This window comes from Onychostruthus taczanowskii, unplaced genomic scaffold, assembly GCF_017590055.1.
Source record: "Onychostruthus taczanowskii isolate IOZ18803 unplaced genomic scaffold, ASM1759005v1 scaffold61, whole genome shotgun sequence".
Taxonomy (NCBI): Eukaryota; Metazoa; Chordata; class Aves; order Passeriformes; family Passeridae; genus Onychostruthus; species Onychostruthus taczanowskii.
The window spans coordinates 4733730-4760580 of record NW_024503790.1 but is presented as its reverse complement, the minus strand read 5'-3'; the positions used below and the strand labels follow the sequence as shown (position 1 = coordinate 4760580).

The 26851-nt window shown below is 41.3% G+C and overlaps 2 protein-coding genes across 3 annotated transcripts in view; one reads left to right on the top strand and one right to left on the bottom strand.

Annotated features, from left to right (window-relative positions):
* Positions 1-20159, top strand: part of PRKCZ (protein kinase C zeta) — a 41819-nt gene extending 21660 nt beyond the window's left edge. For both annotated transcript variants that reach the window (XM_041419698.1, XM_041419699.1), the window contains 13 exons: positions 817-948; positions 2065-2146; positions 2582-2634; positions 4651-4839; positions 7231-7328; positions 10224-10310; positions 10932-11067; positions 11535-11622; positions 12447-12566; positions 13061-13140; positions 13691-13780; positions 16635-16750; positions 17539-20159. In XM_041419698.1, coding sequence (XP_041275632.1) covers positions 817-948; positions 2065-2146; positions 2582-2634; positions 4651-4839; positions 7231-7328; positions 10224-10310; positions 10932-11067; positions 11535-11622; positions 12447-12566; positions 13061-13140; positions 13691-13780; positions 16635-16750; positions 17539-17626 — 1359 coding nt within the window. In that variant the 3' untranslated portion in view covers positions 17627-20159. The remainder of the gene's footprint in view (positions 1-816; positions 949-2064; positions 2147-2581; positions 2635-4650; positions 4840-7230; positions 7329-10223; positions 10311-10931; positions 11068-11534; positions 11623-12446; positions 12567-13060; positions 13141-13690; positions 13781-16634; positions 16751-17538) is intronic.
* Positions 20160-20893: 734 nt separating this feature from the next.
* FAAP20 (FA core complex associated protein 20) lies at positions 20894-24500 on the bottom strand. Its single transcript, XM_041419670.1, has 4 exons — positions 24385-24500; positions 23168-23315; positions 21882-22507; positions 20894-21326 (listed from the first exon to the last, which is right to left on the bottom strand). The coding sequence occupies exons 1-4, from the start codon at positions 24486-24488 to the stop codon at positions 21254-21256; spliced, it is 951 nt and encodes a 316-aa protein (XP_041275604.1). The 5' UTR covers positions 24489-24500; the 3' UTR covers positions 20894-21253.
* Positions 24501-26851: the final 2351 nt, after the last annotated feature.

The following is a 26851-nucleotide window of genomic DNA, read 5'->3' as shown; positions in this document are numbered from 1 at the left end:
GCAGCTGCAGGGTGATGGGCAATGCCTCAGCCTGCTGCAGGAATGACTGGAGTGCTTTGGCAGCCAGGGAATAGGGAGTGGGTTTTGTGTTGTCAATCCCCTGGCCTGGGTGACTCCTTGGTGTATAAGGATCTCAGATTGTAGTTTGACCATAGCAACATACACTGGAACAATGATTTAAAAACCTCTCCTGTTAAAGTCAGCAGCAGGATGTCTGGATTCTTCATTTACCCTCATTTTGATTTAACTCACATGCTCTTTTCTTACATATATAAAAACACTGTAGATTTTTGATGATCAGTGCAGCACAGAAGCTTGATATCAGACATGATTAATGGGTTTTAATTATGCCAAGTTTCTCCCACTGTTAAAGTGTATAGGTGTAGATGTAGAACACTTTTTATACATTGTCTGCTTAACATTTGGTGCCAGTGTTCTCCAGCACAGTCAGTTTGGGTGTTTCTTATACATAATTATGTACTACAAACTTCTGGCAGTTTTGTTTGGGTGACCTCTGTCAAAACCTGAGATTCTAAATAGACTTATTCTCTAACAATAATTTGCTAATGTCACACTGTAATGTGTTCCATATGCTTGAGGTATTTGTTTTCCTAACATTCATTAAAAAAAAACCAACTCTATTTAGCTGAATTCTGGGTGTGAAGTGTAACCTTCAGCTATTATTGTAATTCTGGACATTCTAAAATTATTACTGAACATCTGTTAGGTGACTGGGATGGGCTCTTGCTGCTAGAGAACTGCTGACTTCCAGCAGGGATTGCTCCTGGAACTGATGATGTGCATTGTGGCTTGCAGAGAGCTTACTGTGGCCAGTGCAGTGAAAGGATATGGGGGCTCGCAAGGCAAGGCTACAAGTGTATCAACTGCAAGCTGTTGGTCCATAAACGTTGTCACATCCTTGTCCCACTGACCTGCAAAAGGCATATGGTGAGTGTGTGCTCTGGGCAGGGCTGAGGGGTGCCACTCTGGCCTGTGCTGCTGTTGGTAGATGTGTCCTGAGTAAGGAAATGTCACCGTGGCTGTGGATCTGTAACACCTGGGAGTATTTGGGTTTCAGTTTCTGTGGAGGGCAAACCTTTGGATTGTGAGCAGAGAGAAAGTGAGAAAGAAGGCTTATGATGTGACTTCACTGTGCTCAGGCTTGAATTTGGCTTCTCCATTAGACACTGACAACGTCAGAATTTATTCATTTTAGCCTGTGGGAATGTTTTAAGAGCTAAGGCACTGATATAATTTCTGCACTGCTCTTTTCAGAAAGGCTTATTGCTTTCCTGTTCTGCCACCTCAGTTTTTCCAGTACTGCTCTCTTCCTCTCCATGGCCCTCAGCCCATTGCCAGTGCTGGTGTCTTTCCTAGGCTTTAAACATCAAAACATTTAAACATCTGTGTATCTCAATTTTACCCCTTTCCTGTATTCATCCCCAGTATTTCACTGGTGGTTGTATCATTTTTTGTGACTTAAAACTTAAACCAGAGTTTTTCTTTGCTGGTATTTTATGTGATTTGCCTTCACGTTACCAATTCTTTGCCATTACTTTCTTCATGCTGTTGTACTTCCTGGAATAGTCCTGCTTGTCTGGGGGATGAGCCCAGGGTCCAAATGCAATATAAAATACCTGTTATTGTGGCCTTCACTAATTTATGCATAATGAGAAAAAAATTCATGTTTTTATTAAGCAGGAAAGGAATGTGCCAGTGCTCTAAATGGAGTGTGTAACATCATGCTGAAGTGTTTACTTGGTTGTAGTTCCATGTGAAACACTCAGAGGTCTTTAAGTAGAATAAAATTTTGAACTTTGCTGTAAAATACCCCACTCTTATTTTTAGAAGACAGCCAAGCATCTGTTGTAGCTGCAGAGAATGGCTAATTGAGGTTTTGGTAGGCTGCTTTTACAACGCATTACAAAATGTTCATATTTGGACATGTAGTCTCCAAAATCCAGTTTTCCTTGTGGAAGAGGGGAGGATCTCATGGAGTTTCAGGCAGGGCACCCCCAGGGCTGCATGCCCAGTGGGGTTTGTTTGTGTGGCTGTGTTTGGCAGGATTCGGTCATGCCTTCCCAGGAACCTCGCTTAGATGACAAAAACGATGAGGCTGATCTCCCTTCAGAAGACACTGATGGAAGTGAGTTCTTTGCTGCTTTAGAACCCCTCTTGCCCTCATTTTTTCCTCCTTCCTGTTTACAAAAGTGGAAAAATATGGTCAACTGGTCAATGTGGTCCAGTAATGCTTAAAGCAACCTGGTCAAAATATGGTCAGTATGGACCAGTAATGCTTAAAGCAACCTGGTCAAAATATGGTCAGTATGGACCAGTAATGCTTAAAGCAACCTGGTCAAAATATGGTCAGTATGGACCAGTAATGCTTAAAGCAACCTGGTCAAAATATGGTCAGTATGGACCAGTAATGCTTAAAGCAACCTGGTCAAAATATGGTCAGTATGGACCAGTAATGTTTAAAGCAAGCTGGCCATAAGCTACTAAATATCTTTGTTTATTGATTTTTAAAACTATTTCAATGAAGGCCTTTATAACCACACTACTTTGATTTCTTTTCCAGTTCCCTACATTCCTTCAAACCGGAAACATGACACCATTAAAGATGACTCTGAGGTATGTTCTTAAAATATTTTTGCAATTTGTATTTATGTATTCCAAATTGCAGAATGGACTAAGTTGGAAAAGACCTTTGAGATCATCAAGTCCAACCTAATAATTCAACTTTTTATAAAATAGCTGATTATTTGTTTTGGGCTTTCTGCTGCCCTTTTCAAGAGTCTGAGGTTTTTTTCTGAACGTTTATAATTTTTTTTAAAGCATTTTTATTGGATGTTTTTCAGATTTCTTCTGTGTTAAGCTGTTGTCATTCCACTCATGATCCAAGATACCTTTTAACATTTTTGTTTTCTCACTTCCATTTGTTGGAATAACAGCGATTTAGCAGAGGCTTTGACTTTTATGGTCCTTACAACAAATGGTGGCTTTGCCATTGCCTTGTCTGCTGTCCCTAATGGATGCTCACCCTTTGTCACCTCAGGCTATTGTTGTGGAACTTGGTTCAGTCTGGTGACCCATTAACTACCCAGCTCTCTGAGAGGGTTCATATAAATAATACCTAAGCATTTCTACACAGCTCCTGTGGAAACACAAGTAGCATAACATACACTTAAACTCTTTTTTCAGGTCTTTTGTAGAGGATCTGACTCAATCTCTGCACATCAACAATGTTATTCCTTTAGAGCAGTCTGAAAAATCTGAATATGCTTCAATTATAAAGGGCTTAGACATTTCTTTTAAGAATGCTTCTGGCATGTTTAAAATAAATAGGATGCACTCTGCACAGCACGGGTAGTTGTTCTGATGTTCCCCTCTAGCAAGGCTGCACCTTTTTCCTTTGCCTCCACTACAATGCTTGTCACTACCATTCCTTTCACACTTGAGCAGCTCCTGCTCCTGGGTGACTGACTGCCTTATTTTCAGTCATGTAGCTACAGATTTTTATCTCAAATTCAGAAATGGAAGGGTGAAAATTAAAAGCACATCAAAGAATTTTAATTGCTCGCTTTGGCTGTGGTCAGTGCTCAGGTTTGTGTTGAAATTTGGGAGATGCTGTTTGCTCAACTGTCCTGAATGACACTGATCTGATTGTCCCACCTTGCCTTTGATCTGTACTGAAATGATTTAAGGTATCCCACAGAAAGGAGTTGATGTTCTGGGGGCTTTGTCTAGAATCTTTAAGCTCAGAGCAATCTCTTCTAATAGCAGTCAATCCTAGATCAAGATTCTTTATATAAACACTTTCCACAGTTCTGCAGAATGCTGATCTGTCTGCAAGTACAGTAGTGTGAGGTCAGATAAAAATAGGCCACAGAAGTGTGTCAAAGCCTTGGGTATATTGGTAAAACCTGAAAGTCCAAGTACCTGCTGCATTCATGTGGTTCAGCTGCTCCATCTTCAGTCCCATGTTTTCACATCTAATTCCAGCAAATAGCCAAGATGATAAAATTTCTCTTTCTTAAATAATTAATTTAAAAATAACATTCTTCATAGTGGAATATTTCCTGCAAATGTCCAGACTTAAGAAATTGAGATCTGCTTCTCTGTATTCCCAGGAACCTGTTAGAAATCTTAATTTTCATTAAAATGATAGTGAGCTGAACACAGACAGTTGTTGCCTAAACAGAAACCAAGACAGGTATATTCATTAGCAAATTAGTGTGTCCTTATTAATCTTATTTTTAGATAGCCTTTATTAATTTGTGCTGTATCTGTCAGAATATGAGCAATGCTCCTCACTTTGTACAAAGGATACAATATACATGCCTTGAGGTTCAGGAATTTGGATAAACCTCATTTCTCAAGGCACTGCCTTCTGCTTTCTAGCAGGGAATATGAAAATGATTAGTTGGATGAACTGCTGCCTAGAAAAAACCAGTAACTTTTAGTTAGAGCAAACACAGTGGAAACCAAACATTTCTAAACAAATGTGTTCCAATCAGCTTCCAGCCCTGGGTGCCAGTGCCAAGCAAAGTCAGCAAATTCTGTCCAGTGCTTAAAGATCTCTCTGCTTTAATAGTTACTTGCTATGGAAATGTCTTCAGTTTCTAGCATCTGTTTCTTTTTATACAGGATCTCAAACCAGTCATTGATGGAATGGATGGAATTAAGATTTCTCAGGGGCTTGGACTCCAGGACTTTGATTTAATCCGAGTCATTGGCCGTGGAAGTTATGCCAAAGTTCTTCTGGTTCGGTTAAAAAAGAATGATCAGATCTATGCTATGAAAGTAGTGAAAAAAGAACTGGTCCATGATGATGAGGTAAAAGTCTGTGTTAATTGCATTCTTTTACATACTATAAAAACTTACTATGCTTTAACAAAAACCATTCAACTAAGCAAGAAGCTCATGTTTCAGACAGCTTCTCTGGCAGAGTAGTTTTTCTGACTTTTGAGCTCATTTGTCATCAACTCTGCATGAAGCTCCAGGATGAAATCTGACAGAAATGTCCCTTATTTTAATAACAACTAACAATTACTAATAGTCTTGGTAGAAATCATGTATTAAACATTCCAACCTGGATGTACTAATCTGTAAGTGATGAGATAAATGGGGTGGAATTTGTCACTTAATTTTGAAAGGAAGCAAATGTGTTTTCCAAGGCAAAAGCATTGTCTGTGTGTCAGAAAAGGAGCTGAAACTTTGTTCTTATACTCATGCTGGCAGAGCCTATGTGCAAGTGACTCAGTATTCTGAAATATTTCTTCCACGAGTTCAAAAATTATGCTACTGCCATTTGAGATCCCTGCATTTTTGTCTGCCACAGAAATCTGCTGCATTTCTCCATTATTTTCAAAATCCTGCAGATTTTTTTTTTATACAAGGTTTCAAATGCACTAGTTGGGGGGAAAATTGAAAATTAAAAAGGGAAATGTTTTTTTCATCTTTTTCCTATAATACACTTTATTGAAAGTAGGGTGTTTGTGCAAAAACCATCAAAACACTATTTTAAGTGCTCTTTCTGTTGGTAGCTTCAGTCAGTTGCTCTGTCATCTCTGTCATTATTCCAGAGGCTGGGCTTAGTTCTAAAACCCTTTGGCTCTCTCATTTATTTGATGTTTCCTTTTTATGAAGCAAGATGAGGCTGTTGTGTGGTTTATTTACTGTTTTCCTTTTTTAACATGTGTTTTTCCAAGAAGGTGGGAGCCAAAGCCAAGTCCTGTTTAATGAGTTGTGCAGCTGTTTGAGAAGCAGAGGTAGATGAGGAAAGGCTTTCTGGAACTGTGGCTCTCATAATTACATAGAAGACAGAGCTAATTGGTTTTTCTTTTCTCTAAGATAAGCTATATAATGAAATTCTGGGAATTGATAGGAAATTCACTGAATTCTGTGAGTGCATGTGATACTGCAAGTAATGGAAATTTCACCTTAGAAGTGTTCCACAAAGAAAAAAATCAATTACATAGCAAGTATCAGCATGTTTAAATCACCTGGTGCTTACCAGGGTATGGCTGCTAGTGGTAGAAGTGAGATGGAGAGAAATTAAATACCTGGGCTTCTGTTCAGTTTTGCTAAGCTTAGTTTTGTTAAGTGGAGCACTGGTATAATCCTAATGCCAAGAGCACTAATGAAGAGTTAATTTAGAGACTCTTAAAGAGAACCTTATTTAGTTAAACCAAGAAGAAGTGGACATATTTAGTGCTTTATCCAAAATTGGGTTTTTGGCTCTGGATTTTGGTCTGGGCTCAGGTTTACCCCTCCAAGGTGATGTATCTTCACAAGGGTCCACACACAAAGCCTAACAGGTTTATTTAATTGGATGGTGACAGTTCTTGGTTTCCTCTGAGACTTCAGTGTCAGCATCCATCCCTGACAGGAAGGTCTCATTTCAGTCTCCATTTGTTGTCTCCAGATTGGTTGGGAAGCTGGGAGTATCTGTGGTAAATGGAGAATTTTTAGAACAATTACAGTTCTGCTATATTGGCAGGGTCCTGAGTGTTTGCAGGGTGGCACATGATCAGTGCATTGTATGAAGGGTGAATATCTGCTGCTAAACCAGCTGTCTGATGTTTAAATTGTGTGTGGTTCTATGAAATAAAGCTTAAATGCTTTGTTATCCCAGCTCTGAATTTTGCAGCACTGTGCCAGTATCATGCAAACTGTTTTTATGATGTGGTTTTGCACTGGGGATTCAGGACTTCTTCCTGTTGAAGGATTAAAGGTACCTGTGATGCTTTTAATGATTTTGGCTGGACCAACGAAGCAGGTTTTGGTAGTATCATTGAATAAAACTTGAATTTCAGATGAGGAGATGAAGTTCAGTTCACTTGAACCTTTTAAAAGCTGGAGATTCACGTTGTTTGTGTTACTGGCATGAGTTGCTTCAGCAGCTTTGGCATCATTTATCTAAGAAATGAATTTATTTCCATGCAGCAGTGTGAGCAGTTTATCAAATATTGCAGATGTGTTTTTAACAATGGCTTAGATTTTGTGCAGGCCTTCCTTAAATGGTTAAATAGCTTCTGAATTTATAACTGAATGACAATGTTTTATAATTTCCTCCAGATTTGAAGGGGTCCTTGCCTTTCTGAAGAACAATGTAACAATGCCAGTGTGTGCAAGGCAGCACTGTGATGGTCACAGGTGTTTTTGTGGGAATACCCACAGTGGTTATCCAGCAGGAGTTCTGATTGTTCAATTACTCTATTTCAGGATATTGATTGGGTACAGACAGAGAAACATGTGTTTGAACAGGCATCCAGTAACCCATTCCTAGTTGGTTTACATTCATGCTTTCAAACAACAAGTCGGTAAGAAAGATCTGAAATTCTTTTTTTTCTTTTTTTTTCTTGAGACTCTTGATCATTGTGCTAAACTGCTTCCCCTAAAGCAAATGTAACCACTGCCATCACACAGCCAGGAGTTTTTGGAAGGAAGTATTAGCATTGTGAGGGATTCAGTGCTGCAACAAAGTCAGTTCTGGGGAGTAGAGGTGTGGAGAAAAGTCTGGTGTTCTGGGTCAGACCTGAAGGGAAAGGAGGAGCTGTCCTGCCTTCCTGAGCACTGCCCTGTGAAATGGGGGGCACAGAGCTTCCCAACAGCTTACAGCAGCTTCTGCTGAGGAGCCAGATCAGCTCTCAGCACTTCACTGTTCCTACAGAGCCTGAGGCTGGGCTGCCCATAATAACCTTTTAATAATAATATAAACCCCTACCTGCACAGTGCTGTTGTTACCTGGGAGGCTTAAAGCCTTTAGCACATATCAAAGCACTGTGTGATTTGTGAGAAAGTGCTTATTTAACTCAGAAATACTAATTCTTTGTCCCTGTGTGCACAATCCAAACTGGATTATTTGCTGCTTATTTTGCAATTGTATTATGAAGAAAACAAGAACTTTCATGTCCCTGCCTGTGTTCCTGGGCAATTGGGATGTGGTTTGGGATATTTTTTGTGTTTTCACAGGCACCTGTTTGCTGTTACACTTTTATAATGCCTCATGCCATATATCTCATAATCAGAAAATTGTCATTTATCCAACTCACTTGCAGTGTAGAGTGCAAAGTTTTAAAGTCTTCATGGATTATCCAGTCATTTATCCTTAAGAATAATAATCTGTTTGTTGCAATGTGTATTGTCAAGTTTTAAAATACAAAGCCATGCATTGGACCTTTTCTTCAGTCCCCAAAATTTCACCTCCCCAATGGTTAGAGCCAGAGGAAATCTTCCTAGCAGGGAAAACAGAGATGAAGGGGGTAAAGGAGCTGTGTCTGTGCTGAAGGTACATGGACCAAGGAGTGTTTGGAAGCAAGGAGAAAGAAATAAAGAATGATCTCTGGAGGTCACTGAGTGAGGATGTGACCAAAACAAACTCATCAGAAAAAATAAATAAGCATTTACACAACTGACAAACTGTTGGGAAAGGCTCTTAAGTTAAACCAACATTCCCAAACACTTTCTCACCCAACACAAAGTAGAACTGTACACCTGATACAAAAATTCAAATGGTCAGGCAGGGTGAGGGGTTGAGAAGGAGGGTTCTTGTAACTACTGAAACCCAGGAAAAGGCTGAGTCAGCAGCAGGATCCTGTGCATTCCTCTTTGGCAGCTACACTGACAGAGCTGAGGAGCAGAAATAGGAAAAAAACCCCATGCTGAACATAATCCAAGCTTTCTGTGTTCCTGGTGTATCTTTATGAGTCCTGCTTTTGTAGCCCAGCTGCTTCTTGCAGTGACACTCTAGTTTTTTGTTGGTAACTTCAGCCATTTGCCATGGATATAACCATAATGTCATGAATTCACAATTTGATTATGGCTGTAATGTTATAAAATCATAATTATGACCTCATTTACATCAAGCAGGAAAAGCACAAAACTGATTCCAAGTGAATAAATTCATCAACATCAGATTGTGTTAAGTGGCCCAAAGAAAATGAGTTGTAATAGAACAAGTTGTGACAAGGGTACTAATGGGGGGAAAGTTGCAAAAAATGTTCTCTCTCTTGAATACAGCTTTAAGTAAGTATTTAACACAAATGTGTACCTAAATGTGAGGCTAATTGATGTAGCTGTTCATAGTTTCAGATACTTGTTTCATTATTGTAATAAAATATATGCTCTGGACTTGCCCAGAATTGCCAGATAAGTGTCTTCCAACAGCCTGAAACCTCCATCCTGCAAACCTGGTGGTGTTTCAGTAAATCCTTCTAAACCCAGCAAGGCCTGCCACTTCTGACACTCCTGAATATGACTTGGCAAGGAACTTGCAATTTCAAGTTCTGAATGGTGATAAAACATTGGGGACTTCTAAATAGGATAGGAAAGCTGGAAACAAAAACCACCAGGAGTGCTGTAACAAAATACTCATGGCATTGTTATGTATTTTGTTTGCTGCTTATTTAATTTCAGTTTAGCATTTATCTTCTTGTGAGGAGGCCACTCAGAGTCCTGCCAGCTGGATTTTGTCCAGCAGATTTTCCTGGTTTAAGTTTTAACACTTTTTAAGTGTTTCAAATGAAGAATCCTTTTCCAAAGAACAATCAAATCACCAGCTAGAGTGATCTGAGAGGCTGGAGTTCTCCAAAAGGAATGTTTTCCAGTGTGTGGATGTGTGGAAAGGAGCTTTCAGCTCATGGAAAATGAGGTGTACAAGGAAATGCTGCTCCCTGGGCCAGCCCAACCTGCCCCAGCAGCTCTCTTCCTGTCCTGAGCTCTCTCTGACCTTGGCAGCATTGCCTGGATCATGTTTTCCCAAGGATGAAAGCTTTCCTGCAGACTGTAACAGAATCCTTCTGTCTGCCCAGTTCCACCTGGATCTCTGTCCCCTGCTGACCTTTCCCTGCTTTGGAGCAGCCTGGTTCAAACATTGATTCTCCAGAGGAACAGATGAGCCCAGAGCTTCCATCTGCTGCCTGTGTTGTGTGCAGATTCACACTTGTTTAATTCATATCATTATATATTAATATAATTAATAATTGTAATTAATTTATATATACAGATAAAGGTGGCAGCATTTAAATAAAGGGAGTGTTCCTGCATAATATACATAAAATAAGTGCTTTTTCCCCCCTCTTAAATAGTTCTGTATCTATAAGAAATCTAGAACTCTGAATCAAGAATGGAACTGAAAATGGCTCAGATGGGAAGAATAAAACCAGCTTTTCTAGAGAGTTTCCTTGGAGTGCATTAACTGTGTTCTGTAATTTCAGATTGTTCCTTGTCATAGAGTATGTGAATGGGGGAGACCTCATGTTCCACATGCAACGGCAGAGGAAACTTCCTGAGGAGCATGCAAGGTATCCCTGGCACAGGGCACGTGGTGCTTTTTGCACTTGGATTCTTAAGTTTGGGATGTCCTGCCTGGGAAGAAATGTAAAATTTATTTTTTTTTTTTTAAGAACATGAATATTTTTAGAGAGTAAGCAGCTCATCAGTAGTAGCAGTTATTCCAATTCACTCCTCTTTATTGCTTCATATTTTGGTGATGCCTCTTTGATCTGTTGATGGAACATGTAAAATTCTGCCTAATTTGCTCTGATGTTGAAATAATACAGTGTTGGTGGGAGGAGATTAAAAATCCAGTTTGCATGGCCCTGTACTACACAAAGGCTCACTGTCACTCTGAATAAGAGGAAAATAAACATCTTCCATCTTGCTATGTGGAGTTTTCAGAAAAAAAAAATCTGTGGAATAAAGAATAAATATTTTCTTAATTAGTAGAATAAAAAACCCCTCATTTTTATATAGGGAATGGTCTTATAAGAGGTCAGTGTCCTTATCAGTAAATGTGGCTTGGGTTTTTTATGCTATTGATGCATAAAAGTTGGCTGTAAAATGATGTTTTAAGAAGAGATATTTAAGTTACTCCAGCTTTTGTACCATCTTAATGCTAATATGAACTTTCTCCTTAATTTCAGGTTTTATGCTGCTGAAATTTGTATTGCTCTAAACTTCCTACATGAAAGAGGCATCATCTACAGAGATTTAAAACTGGACAATGTTCTCTTAGATGCAGAGGGTCATATCAAATTAACAGATTATGGCATGTGCAAGGTAGGATTGTGCTGACCTTTCTTCTGTCACTCTTAGAGAACACTAAGAAAATTCATTTTTATATTAACATTGGTGTTACTGAGCCCAGAATTTGCTTGTGGAATTGGAAGTTCATTCTAAAAAATCTTAACTGAATAGAACCACATTTGGAACTGAATTGTTATAAAAGTTCTTTTTTCCCCCCAATATCTATTTGAAAAGGACTTCCAAATTGTTTAATTGATTTTTTTTAATGTATCTGTAATTAGTAAGCAAAATATTATTACATACATGATGTAACTCAGTTTTAATCAACTTTGCTGAAGAGGAGCTGTGGAGTCCTAGGCCATTTTGAGCACTGTGAGTATTTATTTTGTGAAAGGAAGCTCTTTAAACTCCCTGAGTAACTTGGGGTTTTGAGTCTAATTAAAGGAAATACCCAGAAAAGGAGGTCAGCTTTTAATTTATGAAATGATTTCTGCATGTAGGAAGGTTTGGGCCCAGGTGACACTACAAGCACTTTCTGTGGGACACCAAATTACATTGCACCAGAGATCCTCAGAGGAGAAGAATATGGTAAGGCATGCCTAAACAAGCTATAGTCAAAATAAATATAGCTGTAGTTTGGTTCAAATACCATTAATTTTTTGACTTGCACATTTCTGTGTTGATATATAATAAAACTTGAGTGCTTGTTGTACAGTTAATTTTTTTTCCTTAAATAAAGGGTTTTTTTCCCTTCCTATCACTCATTTCAGCTTCTTTTAAATCATACTTGGCCTGAAAAATATTTATGAAATAATACTATAGGAAAATATTTAAACTGCAGCTTTGCTGCCTGCAGACAGTTCCCCTACATTTGTCATCCCAGTTGAGAAAACTCAGGCTCACCCAGTGATGGTGTAAATCATGTCAGGGCTTTCAGTAAGTCCTGGGGTGACTTGATGATGCTGGTATCCCCATTTGCCTGTTTAGCCCAGAAATCAGTTTAATGGGCATTTTGTGATGCCCATTTGCTTGTTTATTCCTGAAATCAGTTTAATGGGCATTTTGTGATGCCCATGTGCCTGTTTAGCCCAGAAATCAGTTTAATGGGCATTTTGTGCTGCCCATTTGCCTGTTTAGCCCAGAAATCAGTTTAATGGGCATTTTGTGATGCCCATTTTCCTGTTTAGCCCAGAAATCAATTTTCCACTTTTCTCCAAGGAAATATTTTCCTGGACTGGTTGAGGGAAGAACCACTTGAATCTGCTTTCTAGAGGAACCCCTTTGGAGGTTCTCTCCCAGATTTGCCCTAAACCAGGACACAGGGCTAAAACCAGGCCATCAGTGTTGCATTGTGTGAGAGAGGAGATGAAATTGCAAGGAGTGCTGGCTGAGCAAGCTGTGTCCCCTTGCAGGGTTCAGTGTGGACTGGTGGGCACTGGGGGTGCTGATGTTCGAGATGATGGCCGGGAGGTCCCCGTTCGACATCATCACTGACAATCCAGACATGAACACTGAAGATTACCTCTTCCAAGGTACAGCCTTTGGCCTTTGGGGTGGTTTTTGGGGGGATATAATCCAAATGGGCACGTTGTGTGGCAGAGCTGGGGTTTTCTTTCCCAGTGTTACCCCGCAATGCTGCCAACTCCACAGCAGGCAAAGCTTCTCTAAAGCAGCTCCTGCAGTTCTGTAACAGAACTTGTCATGTTCTTCTTGAAGGGCCTGATATAAAATAAATTTCTGTTTATAATCACACTTTTCCATATACTGAGAACTGAAAGTTTTATTTTCTGTTTACACAACAAATAATAGCAAAAGGTAATGAAGGTAACAAATCCCTTAGGAAATCTTGCAATGTCAGTGGAACAATGCTTTGAGTTCCTGTAGCTCCTATTGTTTGCATCATTTTAAAAAAAATTACTTTATCTTCCATTTTCTAACTGGTACCATAGTGAAATAATAAATGTTTGTATTGAATTCATGGCCAATGTCACAAAACCCAATATTGCTGTTTTTAAACCTGTCACAGTTATTCTGGAGAAGCCAATCCGGATTCCAAGGTTTCTTTCTGTCAAGGCTTCCCATGTGTTAAAAGGATTTTTAAACAAGGTAAGTAACATTCTCTTATTTTTAGCATCTGAAAGGTGGAAGTCAGAGCTTCCTGTTGAAAGTGATACAGTTAAGAAGTTAATCTGCTTACTGTTAAGAAAATCTATAAAACCTTGGTGTCTTCTATGTTAAAAACCCCACTTAGTTTCAAAATTACTGAGGGAATTCCTCAGCATAGGCTTCATGTTCAACTACGTGCAGGCTTTTAAAAAATAACTGTAGCTTTGTTCATCAACTCTTTTCTGTAATACTTATTACTCATTTAATTAAGCTGACTGAAATCTGAAGAGCCATTATCACGCATGGAAAAAAGAAGGATATGAATTATTTTAAGAAGCTGTAAAAGATAATTTAAAAATGAAGTTTCAAGCAAATTTTGTTTAAAAAAAAAAAAAGAAAAAGGTTAAGCATCCCTTGCTAGCCATAGTGTGTTTATCCCAGCAGAGTTTGCACAGTCATGGGAATGCTGGAGTCATCTCTGTGGGCTTTTGGCAAACGTGGGCTGTAAGTGGCTTGCAGTGTGTAATTCCAGTGTCTGTGTTTTCCACAGGATCCCAAAGAAAGGCTTGGCTGTCAGCCCCAGACAGGATTTGCTGATATCAAGTCTCACACGTTTTTCCGCAGCATCGACTGGGATCTGGTAAAAATCACTCCTTGTGTTTCTGGGGGTTCCAAAGGAACTGCTCATTCATTTATTAGTTGTGTGCATATCAACAACCCTGCTGTAAACAGGCAAAATCAATTCTAGAAATGTCAAAGCAGTGGTCCTAGTACATCAAAACCCAGCTGAATTTACCAATTCTGGGACTCCTAAAAGCAGTAGGATTGTTCAGGTGGGTGTCAGGGTTTAGTGACCTGAGGAGGGTGAGCAGGATCAGTCCCTTTTGTTGGGGATGTGGCAGGAGAGCAGTGGGGTTGTTTGTAAAGGGGCTCTGATTACAGTTTGCAGGTTTTCTTTAGTACTGCTGAGGTGAGGGAGGTTTTTTGTTCGTGGTGAAGAATATGACTTGCATTTCAGTGTGTTTGCAAGCAAATATTGTATCAAAATTGGGGTTTTAAATCTTCTGCTACTTGGTAATTGTGTTACAGTCTGTCTCCAGTGCAGAACCATCCCAGAAATGCCATTATAACAGTTACTGACACGGTTTTTAATTCTTCTGCTACTTGGTAATTGTATTACCTTCTGTCTCCAGTGCAGAACCATCCCAGAAATGCCATAACAATATTTATTGACACTTGAGCAATAAAGCTGTAAAGTCTGGAGCACCTCCCTGCCAGCATTACATTTTTAATAGGTAGTTAACAATTGAAAAGTGTGTCTGTAGTATTTCCATAGTCTGGGAAGGCTGCAGGAAGTGTAGGAAGAGGCAGCACTAACATGAAAGAGTTCAGATGAGAGAAAGCTGCACGGTTTCATTTTCCCTTTGAAGCTGCTGCTCTGAATTTCATTGTGACATTCTTCAGAGAACACAGTGCAGAAGGAATTGGTGCTTTAAAAGTCCTGGTGTTTATAAAATTGTCCCAGTAATGAGGGCTGTCCTTAATTTTGTCAGACATTCCTTGTTTGGAGTTCTCCCTTCAACCTTAGTGAGGTGGTTTTTTTTGGGTTTGGTTTGGTTTGGGGTTTTTTTCTATCTTGTGGTGCCCCAGTGCAGCTCACCAGGGGTGTGGAGCAGAACATCATGTCCTGCAGTTTGTTCTGCTTTGCAGGTTTTTTTTTTTGAGAGAAAGAAAAAGACAAACTGGGAAAAAGACAATGTTGGATTTGTATTTTGTTTATTTGTAGAAAAAAATCTTCATTGAAACTGGTACTTTATGGTCAACATTTATGCTGATTGAATTTTTACATTTTCTAACATATTTTTATGGCTGAAAGCTTTAATATTAAATCCCTATTTTAAAAAAAAATGGGAAGATTGAGGTGACCTGTTTTGTGATATGATTAGGACAGTACTGCTCAGGAGGATCAACGTCAGAGAAATTTGAAATGAAATTTCTAATAAGTTTTGGCAAACATACTCAGGAAAAAATGAGAAAATACTTGGAAAGCTTTTTTAGTTATTAGAATCTCCTACTCACCACCTGCCTTTCAAAGAAAACATTTGGACTTAAAAGCTTTTCCAAATCTTTTCAAGTTGTAACGTAAGGAAACGAGTCTAACACCGACTTTAAAACTTGTTCTGTGTGCAGCTTGAGCTAAATGGAAAAATAAATACAGGGAAAGAGAGCACACAGCCCAGGAACATTTTTCCTGGTGTTAGTCATCCCAAGTGTGTGGCACAGCCCAGAACACTTGAGATTGCTCACTCTGGTGTAGGATGGCTCAGCAGCACCCAGGGCAGCTCTTTTTGGATTGTTTTGGGATATTCAGTCTGTTCTTATCTCAGTGCCTGGTTCATGGTGTTTAACCATTACATGCTGGAGTGAGAACTACAAAGCCACAGCTCCTGTTTGCAGTGAGGGATTTTCTAGAGCTGCACCACCTGGTTTTTCACTCATTTTCTCAAGTTAAAGGCTGCAAGTTCTCTCTATGGCTGATTTAAGAGGGCTTTTATGCTGTGCTGAGTATAGCAAAGGAGGAAGTCTGATGTTTAACCCCTTGTGCAATAATGCCTGGCTGTTGGATGTGAGTGTGTGGCAACAGCTCACAGGGACAGTCCTGCCACCCTGCTTCAGTTATTAAATATTCATTTTGCTGATTCCTTCATGTTGCCATTCTTGTTTGGGAGGAGCTGATTATTCCTTCCCTATGACTTTGATTTCATGGTGCTTTCCCAGACCTGACCATTGATGGGATGTTGATGTATTAATGCACCACCCTGTGACAGTTTCACAATTTCCTCATATCTCCATCTGTACTTCCTGTGCTCTTGTCTGAGACCTGAAATCCAAGATTTTTCTGGGATTTATTCCCTGTTTTGTTTGCTCTGTGCCAAGCATCATGAGAGATCCTGGCCTTAAAATCAGGTTTTTATCTGATGTTGGTAATACAAGTGATCATTTTGATCAGTGGTCACTACTGTTCACTCTCATCACACTTACCTTTCCTAAGTTAGATTATGGAGATTTGTAGCCCAGAGAGTTTTTCACCTGAATATAAGTGTCAGAATGAGAATGTTGGTGTCTGTGCTACTATGAATTGGACTATGTGACAGATTGCACACAAGTACAGGAAGAAAAGTAGGTCAATTTCTCAGGAACAAAAGTAAATATATTGTGCTAACTGCTGTATTGCAGCACTGTGGGAATTTATGAATCCTGAATCTAATCTACCAATCTGGAGAAAACCTAAAAGGCTGAATTATTTGTGTATTTTTATTTTCAAATGCAGAGCAGTAACAGTATTGCTGCCTGTTGCCTGGTTTGTAGGGCGTACTACTTGGTATTTTGACGTTCCTTTCCAATAGCATTTTCAGCAGTTGGATTGGAGTTTCCTGAGGGATGCTGTAGCTCTTGCACACAGTAATTTTTTCCTTTCCCCACACGTTGGGTAGCTGGAGAAGAAGCAGACGACGCCCCCGTTCCAGCCGCAGATCACGGACGATTACGGCTTGGACAACTTCGACACGCAGTTCACCAGCGAGCCCGTGCAGCTCACCCCAGATGATGAGTATGTGCTGCTGTGCCCCAGTCCAGCTGCATTTCTAGGGATTAATTCATACTTTATCTGAAAATCACTCAGAGACTCTGTGTGTTGGTGTGGTTAGTTTTTCCTTTGCACAAAGGGGATGGGACTGCTGGGGTGTGTTCCTTGAGCTTTTAGTGCAGCATCAGCCTCATTACGTGGTTGAGGCAGTAGGAAGATGGCAAAAGCTCATGTACAGGCAGCTGCAGCCAAAGATTTCTTTCACTGAATGACCAGGTTGGAAGAGACCTTAAAGATCATCGAGTCCAACCCAGCCCCAGCCCCTCCGCCAAACCCGGGCATCCAGTGCCACATCCAGGCTTTGTTAAACACACCCAGGGATGGGGACTGCACCACCTCCCTGGGCAGCCATTCCAGAACTTTATCACCTTTCTGTAAAAACTTTTTCCTAATATCCAACCTCTATTTCCCTTGGTGCAGCTTTAAAGCATTTTTTAAAACTTTTTAGCCAATAGCATGTTGCTAAAGCTTACAGCCAGTTGTTTTAGCCAATTACATGTACACCTGCTTCACACAGTGTTTGCTTGTCTTCTATTAACAATACACAATACACCATCATTAAGCTTAAAACCTTTTACTCTCTTGCTTCTAGAAATCTTCTTACCTTTACTATTTCCCACAACTATGTACTTGCCATTAGAACTTAGTCATGTTACAGTAAATTTGAAATTCTTTGTGTCTTGCATAACTTATGTGATGGAAGACTGCCCGGCGTTCTGATAAACTAAACACTGCTCTCATTTATTTTTCAGAGATATAATAAAGCGAATAGATCAGTCAGAATTTGAAGGATTTGAATATATTAATCCATTGTTGCTGTCAACAGAAGAAACAGTATGAAGGAATGACCTCGTTGGGGACAGTGTGAATGACATTAATTTATCCTTAACTACAGTATATGCATGCGAGGCTGGGGACTGGTCACTCTGGATGGAGACCAATGATCTAAAAACAAATTTGCTGCTGAAAATCAAAGAAGAGAATTATGATTTTGGTGGGTGTCCTCTGCCACTTAGTGATTCTTAAGTTCTGGGCACTGACACAACTGGCTTCATTAATGAAGGAATTTGCATTTTGTGCCTGTTTCATGAAGGATTGAAACGTTCATTGCATCCCTGCAGAAGGAGATCATGAGAAACTTTGAGATCCACACACTTTCTACAAACATTTGATGCAGTGAGCTCCCAGTTGAAGAGTATTACAGTGTAACATCCTGAAGAATAAAATATATTACAGTGGTGTTGAAGCTTATTTTTGATGCCTTTTTTCACAAGTGGTACCTGTCTAAACATCTCAGATATATTTAAAAGGAGTTGTGTTTTATTAGCAATCAAAACATAAATTTGGGTACAAGATTTAAGTGCCTAAATGGATAAACTGCATTGAAGGATTATTGCATATTTGGGACGTTCTTACACCTGGTAAGTTCTGCTTGTTAATATTAAGTAAAATTCCATCTGAAACATACAGTTCACAGCTGCAGCCTGATGTTTAGTTGCATTTTTACAGAATTTGGAATGCAGAGTGACTCAGTGAGATCAATTCCAAATTAGAATTTACGGTATCAATTACAGAATCTGTTGTCTTAAACTCCAAATTTACCAAAATGTAGAGATTGAAGAAAACTAAATTTGCACACAAAGGATTTCTGAACATACTTAAGCAGTGCCTACACCTACAATGATTTTGTGTTGTATATTAGATTTTTGAAAAGTATTTTTATCAACAATACAAATATTCAGATGTAGAGCAAAAGCATAGTAAAGCATAGCCTTAAAGTAGTAAATCTAGAATAACCATAAAATAAAATCCACTTTCCTGATAAAGCACACCTCCTGCTTATGATAAACTGTCTGCTTACAGTTGCTCAGTGTGCATTAATAACTAATCATTCTGCAGCAGAGAATGGGATCTTTCAGCGAGATGATTTGCATCAAAGCAGTACAATTCTTTTAAAAGCAGAAAAACAAATACCTAAGAAATTGGAAGAAGCAAAAGACAACTGTGGAATCCCTTCTGGTGGGAGCTGGGGGTGCCAGGGGCAGGGGAGGACTCTGGCAAAGGAGGCTGGAGGGGCCCTGAGCCCCCTGGGCCACAGAGGCTCTGCTGCCTCGGGCCGGGCTCCAGGGCTGCTGTGGGAAGGGAAAACAAACCCTGTGCTGGCATCTCACCTGGGCGGGTGGAAAACACAGGAGAAATTGTGACACTTTCACTTTCTTTACTTTAACCTATGGTTTTCTCAGGGTACAGAATTGCATTAGGTGCTGAACATGACATCTTTGGGATTCACATCCAAGTCATGAGGTGCTAGGACCAGACTGCCAAAACATTGTTTGAAATAGTCAATTAATCATTGATTAACAATCTAGGTTTTGTATCCCCTCCTTAGCCACAATTATGCTGACCTGTGGTTGTTTAGTTCTATGAATCCCATTCAGGTTTCAGTTGTGGGTTTCTCTGTTGGACTGTAGCTTTTCATATTCAGCAAAATGTGTTTTAATCAACACTAAATAATTTAACTAGTCGAAAGTACTTGCCTCAAATGCCTGGACTTTAGATACTTTATTATCTACTAAAGGCAACATTACCTTTTAAATGTAATCTGACATTTTTTTAATTGCTCCTTTTTCCCCTTTTCCCTCTTATTTCATTTCCCCTAAATAATTTGCTTTTCAGTGTTTTGAACTCCCCTGGTACTAAAGCTAATCAGTAGTGATCAGAGTGACTGCAGGCAGCTCATGAATGGAACTGTGGCAGGTTAAGCTGTCCTTTGACATGCCAGGGCATGGAACTTTAAACTGGAAATATTAGAAATGTGGGTTGGGGGTTTTTTTTTAACCTTTTTTCCAGGTTTCAGAACATTTTGGGAGGGAGGGAAGGAAGAATAGAAAGACACATTTTGCTAATCAAACATTGTAAAGACTATTTGATTTTTATTTAAGAATTTACAGGCATTTACAATGTTGCTGTGTTGCCAAATAGTTTGCTGGGTACAAGTTTGGTTGCTCATGTGCAAGTGTTTGAATAATGTTCTGTTCATGATGAAGGGGAAATTTTTTATATAAAGTACTTGTTTTATAAATAAAAGAAAATGAAGGATGTAATTAAATGTGTGGTTTGGAAAAAAAATCCTAATATATTACAAATGGATCTGGTAATGATATATAGTTGTCTTATTTGAAATAGTAAATGAAAATTCTAGCTAATTTAATGATTGTAAAACAGTAAATATGTTCTTGTAGTTTTGTATAATTAATTAGTTGGGATCTTTGCTGACCAGTTTTAATTGTGCAGAAGATGGTATACTAATCCATAACAGCTGAGATCATTTATATTCTTGCACATCTATTAAAGACTTTAATGAAAAAGTTAATAGACTGTTATTATTTATCAGTGAAATGGGCTGTGTCCAGCCTCTGCAACAGACCCCACTGTAAATTCAGCCTCTAGGAGCCTCCCTGTATTTCTGTTCTGTACTCTGTTAATTCTGGATCTGGATCCCAGCTCAGCTGCAGGTGTTGAGTCCAGGGCACAGGGAAATAAACCAGAGCAGCTTGGTGATCTCATCCCTTGGTTTGTAGTTACTGAGCTGTCACTAAATGTCATTTATTGTCATCTATTGCCAGGCTTAGCAAGTGTTCCCCTGCTCCCCTTGAGAGTGACCAAAGAGCAGCTGGGCTCCTGAGCCCTCCCAGCCCCAGCAGGCTCTGGCTGTCCCTGCTCTGAGCCTTGGTGGTGGCTGGGGGGGATGTGTGCAGCTGGTACCAAAATCAGCTCTTTTGGCTGTGTTAACTCTCACTCTGCAGCTCTGCATTGTGACACTGCAGCCTAATTAGCCCAGTCATATTAATCACCTGCTCAACACTGATACTGACTGAGAAACCTGCGCTGTAAGGTTTTGAATTTAGCTAAGGGTTCCTTCAGAAACATAAAACCCCCACACCCTTTACTTGGTCTGGGATGTGTTTTCTCTTAAACAGCTACACTCCCAGGATCAATTGTACAATTATATTTTCTTACTTAGGTATTAAAACAACAAAAAAAGCCAAATCAAAGTACTTTTTAACTGAGTTTATTTTCATAGATTATCTGTTTAGAAAAAAAAATAATAGAGTAAGTAACAGTTGTCTTTTGCTCAGCTGCTTTCTTCTGTTCTGAGAGATTCAGAACTCTGGTGCATCAGACAAAGCTTGAGGGATTTCCAGTAGTGCATTTCTTCAGGAGTACCAAGCCTGATTTCCCTGGGGGTCTCTGGGACATCCCAGAGCACCATTTTCAGAACTAGAATTACTTTACAAGCATTTGAGAGGCTTTAAAATAAAACAAAAACAAATAGGCAGGTGGCACTTTTCCTTCTGTTGAGTTACTGGTTTAAGTCAGAGACATGGATGTGCTTCCTTGACACATTTTTCCTTTTCCTGTGAGAAAGCTTCATCCTTGGCCTGGTTCCTGTGCTCTCCTCTGGATTTACCACATGACATCAGCTGCACTTTCAGACAAGCACCTGGCAAGGTGCCCATCGATGTCCAGCTGGGAGAGTCTGCAAACACACAAACAGTCACATCCCTCTAGTGACTGTTCTTTACTTCCTCCCAGAGGTGTTCTGGTACCTTAGTGGGACAATCAGTCCAAATCCTCTAGCAAACCTCCCACCCTTGCTGTTAACTGTTGCTCACACTGCAGCTCAGTAGCACAGACCTGATGCATTTTAAGCCTTTCTGTCTAAGTCTCTTGACAGAAGGACCAAAATTATTGTAAATATTAAAGCAGCCACTCCTTTGTCTCCCTGCTCAGCCTCCCAACAACAGGGAAAGTGGCTCCCAACAGAGCTTGCAGGGTTAGAGGACCTGTGGAAAAGCACATTTTCAGCCACTCTGACAGCCTAAGTACTATGAAATTGTGTTAACATTTCTTACTGTAGAGCAGATATTCAACTTGTAAATGGGATTAAAGTATGTAAATCTGACAGCTAAAAAAGGACCTTACAGTACAAGTTTTGTCTGCTTTTGTTATTCTGTACATAAAGGCTGCATCCAGAACCTGCTGTGGTTCATTTATGGGAAAGTGATGAAAAAATACCAAAACACAAACTTACCTTCCACTAAACTGTGTCAGACACATGGGACAACTGTCAAGAGCCGAGGCTGCTTCACTCTGGTTTTCCACCTTGTCCTCGTGGCTCTCAGCCCCAGGAGCGCTCCCGAGCCGAGGCTTCTCTGCAGACATCCCCGTGGCCTCTCCCACTGGAAGCTCCCCCTGATGTGTTTGGATTTGAGGCTTTTCCTCACCCTTTTCTCTCCTGTCTGCCCTGCTGTTCTGTGCAGTCCCTGTGTGGTGCTGCTGAAGGCCCAGAGCTTCTGCAGGGCTTTGTGCCAACGCTGAGGGCTGTGCTGAGCTGCTGTGCCCAGGGAGTTCCCGTGGCTTGGGACTCACATCCGGCTCTGAAACACCTTTTGTGTCTGCTCCAGATGCAGTTTTGGCTTGATCTGTACTGGTTCCCCTGCAGGTTTTCTCAGCTGTGGATGATAAACTCTTCAGTTTATCTGCTTGGCCCTGTCCTTTACGTAATTCATTGCTCAGGCTCTGTGTTGGCTGCTGGGAGCTCAGATCCTTGGGGTTCAGACATTTTTCTTTGTGGAAAGATGGGAATGATACCCACTGAAAGTCTTTTGTTCCAACTGTAAAGACTTCCTGGTGTTCTGGACTCTTTTCCTGTTGTTTCTACAACACACACACAGAGAATGTCTTAAGCAAATGTAGCTCAATCAATACCTAAACCCAGGCTTAGAAAACACACTGCAAATACTGAGAAAGCTGAACTACAGGAAAGAAAAGAACATTTTATTCATGTCCCTCCTCCAGGAGCTTCCTGGAGCTGATGGAAAATGGGTCTTCCCTCAGCATTTCTAAATGGATGCAATGGGTACTCATGTTCCAGAGAGACTAAGGATGAAAACAACAACCTGCTGCTGTTCAGAGGGGAAAAAGTACTTTATAAAGACTGATTTTTATGTTGTGATCTTGCCTAATGCCACTGGAGTGATGTCAGGGTGGGTTCTGTGCAATTAACCCCTCCATTACAGCTTGCCTTGTCCAGTTTTATTCCTCAGGGAGATGCTGGTGTTTATGGCAATCAGCATCCAACACAGGCTCCCTCTTCCCAGCAAAATGTTGGAAAGAAATTGCTGTACTGCAAAAAAAGCCTCTTGTAGCTGTCCTTATATTCCCTGCCACACCATGCCCAGCCACACCGCTGCACACAGAGATTAAAGAGCTGAAACCCCACATCTCTAAAAGCTATTACAGGTTGTTTCCCATTAAGCAGGCTGTCGCTATTGGAAGCAGCTCACAAAGTGCAAAAACAAGGATACAGCACGCTACCTTTTCCAAGAACTCTGGAAAGCTGGGCACCGTGTCCCAGTTTGTGCACTGTGAATCTTGACTGATGTCTTTCAGTAGCAAAAGCCAGGTTTTTTCACACTCATTTAATTCTTCCTTTTCAAACCAGGAGCATCTGTCAGTCGACGCCCTGTAAAGACACAGTCCAATAGTTTGAAGGTGGGGGAGAAGAAAGAAAATACTCCTAACACTGATACCAGTTTGCCTCTTTTCTCTGGAACACAAAGACATTATTGAGCCTGCAAACTAATTTTTGCAGCTTTATATGACTTATGCAATTTGTACAGCTAGCAAAAAATGAATGTCTAAATGCTTTCCTTTCTGCTCATAACAAATGAGCAGTAGGTATCTATCATTATCTCCACTTCCAAGTGAAACAGTTAAGTACAGACACTGTTTTATCTCCTCAAATACCAAACTTAACACCTGCTGAGCACAGAAATCATGGAAGTGTTCACACTGAGGGTGGCAATTACATTGGTTCCCATGTATGTTGGACATTCCCACAATGCCATTTGAAATTACTGATTAACTTCCCAAACTTGATTTAATTGATCCTAGGAACTATAAGGTAATGTTGTATAAAGACAATTCCAAGGGAAGGATGGATTGTTAATATCACAATGGTACTTCCAGCGTTCTTCCTGATGTGTTTTCTTAGGTCACTGTCCAAGAATGAAGCTGCACAGGGAAGAAATTGGAAACAACACGCCCTCAAAGAGCGGAGTGATCAACCTCTCGCAGCCCATGGTGGAAGGGACACGGCTGAGGCCCTGGGCTCGAGCACAAACCGAGCCACTCACTGCCTTCCGAACTCCAGGAATATGGAGAAAAACAGGAATATTTCTGCGCTCCTGTGAGGGGTATTCTGGGAGAAAGAAAATTGAGTTTTCATACATTGACTTTTCTCTGGAAAAGAAACTGTCCCTGTCAGTGCTGTTCTGTGCCAAGGAAAGGCGGAAGGCGCGGGGCACGCTGTGCTCCATCCTGCAGTTTTATCTCTATTTTTTAAAGGCGCTGCGGGCGGTGTTTTATGAAATAACCTTTAACAGACATAGATCTGACCGCGAAACGCAGCGAGTCGCCGGGGCAGTGCACCCTGGCCTCCGGGGCGGCTCCGATCCTCCGGAGCCGATTCGGTCCCCCCGGTGCCGACTGGGTCCCCCAGGACCGATCCGATCCCCCCGGTCCCGACTCACTGGGGCCGCGGCGGGGGCTGTGGGCCGGGGCTGCGCTCCCGGCCGCGGGCGGACGGCGCCGTCCGGGGCTTCAGGCGCAGCTTGGCGGCTCCTTCCTCACACATGGCCGAGGCTCCCCGCGCCTCGCCGGGGGACGGCGCTGGCAGCAGCGGGAGGGCGGGGAGAGAGGGCGGCCGAGGCTTCCTCCTCCTCCTTCTCTTCCTCCTCCTCCTCCTGTCCTGGGCGCGCTGTCGGGGCTGTGACTCTCCGCCCTCAGAGCCGCCCTCACGGCGCGGGGGCTGTGGGAGAGAGTGGCCGGTCGTGAGGGCGCCGTGAGGGGAGCCCGGCGTTCCGCAGCCCCTACCCCCTTCAGCCGCCGGGGGCTGGTCTGTCTGGAAAACAGACCGTTTTTGTGTTGTTTTTACCCCTCAAACTTTATGTTTTTATAGGGTTTTGGTGTGTTGGGAAGGGCACCAAGGTCAGGGCCTGTGTTGGGTGGTCCCCGTGGCTGAGGGGGACAAGATGGCGGCGGGTCGGGCCTGGCCGGTCCCGCCCTGGGTCTGGAGCTGCGGCGCGGGGCCAAACCCAAAGGCTGTTCTTCCAAAAATTAAAATGGATTGGGAGCACAACTCTGGCCTAATTTCGCTTTTAGAGAAGAATCTGAAGTGATGCGATTTGACGTTTTTGGCCAGAATGTCGCCCTGCTAGAGAGGGTTTAAACACTCCCCCAGCCTGCAGCCGTCTCAAAAACAGACCCCAGAGGAATGGTGACAGACACTTCATCCTCCAACAGCACATGAACGGATCAGAAAGTAACTCTGCTGTTTAAACTCTTAACAATTGATGCAAAAAATAACTGTGCAAGGAAATCCAGTTTGGTAACAGGTGTTCATGAGGGAGCACCATCACAGAGGACTCTTTGCATGAAACCAATTTATTATTGGTAAAACATGAGTCCAAATCCACATTCTTCTGTAATTGCATTTATGTATTCCTGGATGTCTGTGGACTGTGCCATCCTTGGATTTTTCAGAGTAGAAAGGAATCACTATTAACTGATTGTTAGAGGTTACATCAGTGAATTATTGTGTTGGTCACACGGCCCAGCAAAAATGTATTAAGTAACAGTTGACTTAATATGTGCTTTGAGTGGATCTGAAACTTGAAAATGGGTATCAGAGTTCAGGGATTCATTTCACATAAATTTAAAGCTGAGCAGGTCCATTCAGCCCCATCCAGAGGTGTTTCAGCTGAGGATGATTCTGTCTGTGCAGAGATCTGGGAGGCTCTGCCCAGCCTTCACCTTCCCTTCAGGTACTTGGTGTTTCTGTGAGTCCATAATGCCTTTAACTCGGTGTAATAGCCAATTTCTTAACTTTAAAGCAGCATTAATAGGTTTCATTTTGTGGATAAAAATCTTGGAAGTGCAGTGTTTGCTTGCTCCTGGGATCTGTGTGGGTTTATACAATAGATAGCCCAGCTGAAAAACAAAAATAATAAAAAATTTGTCACACTAGAGGGCCAGCATTTCAGCTGTGTGATGGGCAGAGTAAAATGAGAATAAAATCCAGGAAGAAAGAAACTACTGGAAAAGTCAACCCCCGTCACAAAGACTAACCTTTTCCCACATTAATATCTGTTACAGCTACTGCAGTGCCCAGGGAACACCCGAGGTACAGCCACAGGCTTCTGTCATTTTTATTGCCATTTAGAAGCTGCTTCCCAGTGTGGTGAAAGGAGATCCCAGGAAATTTGCCCTCCTTTCCTGTGTTGGGAAAGGCATTCCCCCAAAAGCTGCAGGTGGAGCAAGGTAAGTGGAACAGAGGCAAAGGGTGAATCTGGATCTGAAGGGTTTAGTCTGCTGTGGACAGGTGGTAGTGGTGGCAGCAGAGACAGAGCAAAGAACAGCAGGAGAAAGGGGGTGTAAATAAAGAAAAAGTGTGAATTGAAGAGGGGTTTGGCCGTGGAAGTGGTGGGAAATGAGGTGACAGAGGAGGGGTAGAAATCTGATTTCTGCCAGCTGAAGAAGTGTTCCTTGGGGGATTTTACTCAGCATCACTGGGAATTGTGGCCCAGCGCTGACTGTCACCACATGGAGGCAGCAGACTATGCAAAACCAGGGGTTTAACAAAATCCGGGGGGCTGTGAAAGCGCTCTGAACATACTCCTGGGTGTATCTGTGCTAACGATCAGTGATGCCACAAGGTTTCTTTTATTCCTGTGATGTTTGGGTTAGTGTTTTATGTTTTATGAGCCCTTGGATACTCTTTGGACAATCCTCTGCTGCTAAACCGTGTGTTGTACCCATGGATTTATGTTGTTGGATATGACTTCTCCCAGAGCAGCCATCAGGAGTGCAGCCTGTTCTTCATGCTGGAGGTGTTGCTGTGTGGTGCTGTGAGCACTTACAGCATTTGCAAAAGCTTTATTATGGGGGAACATAAAAATCGGTTATTGTGCAGTAAGGGCCACAAATGAAAGAATATAA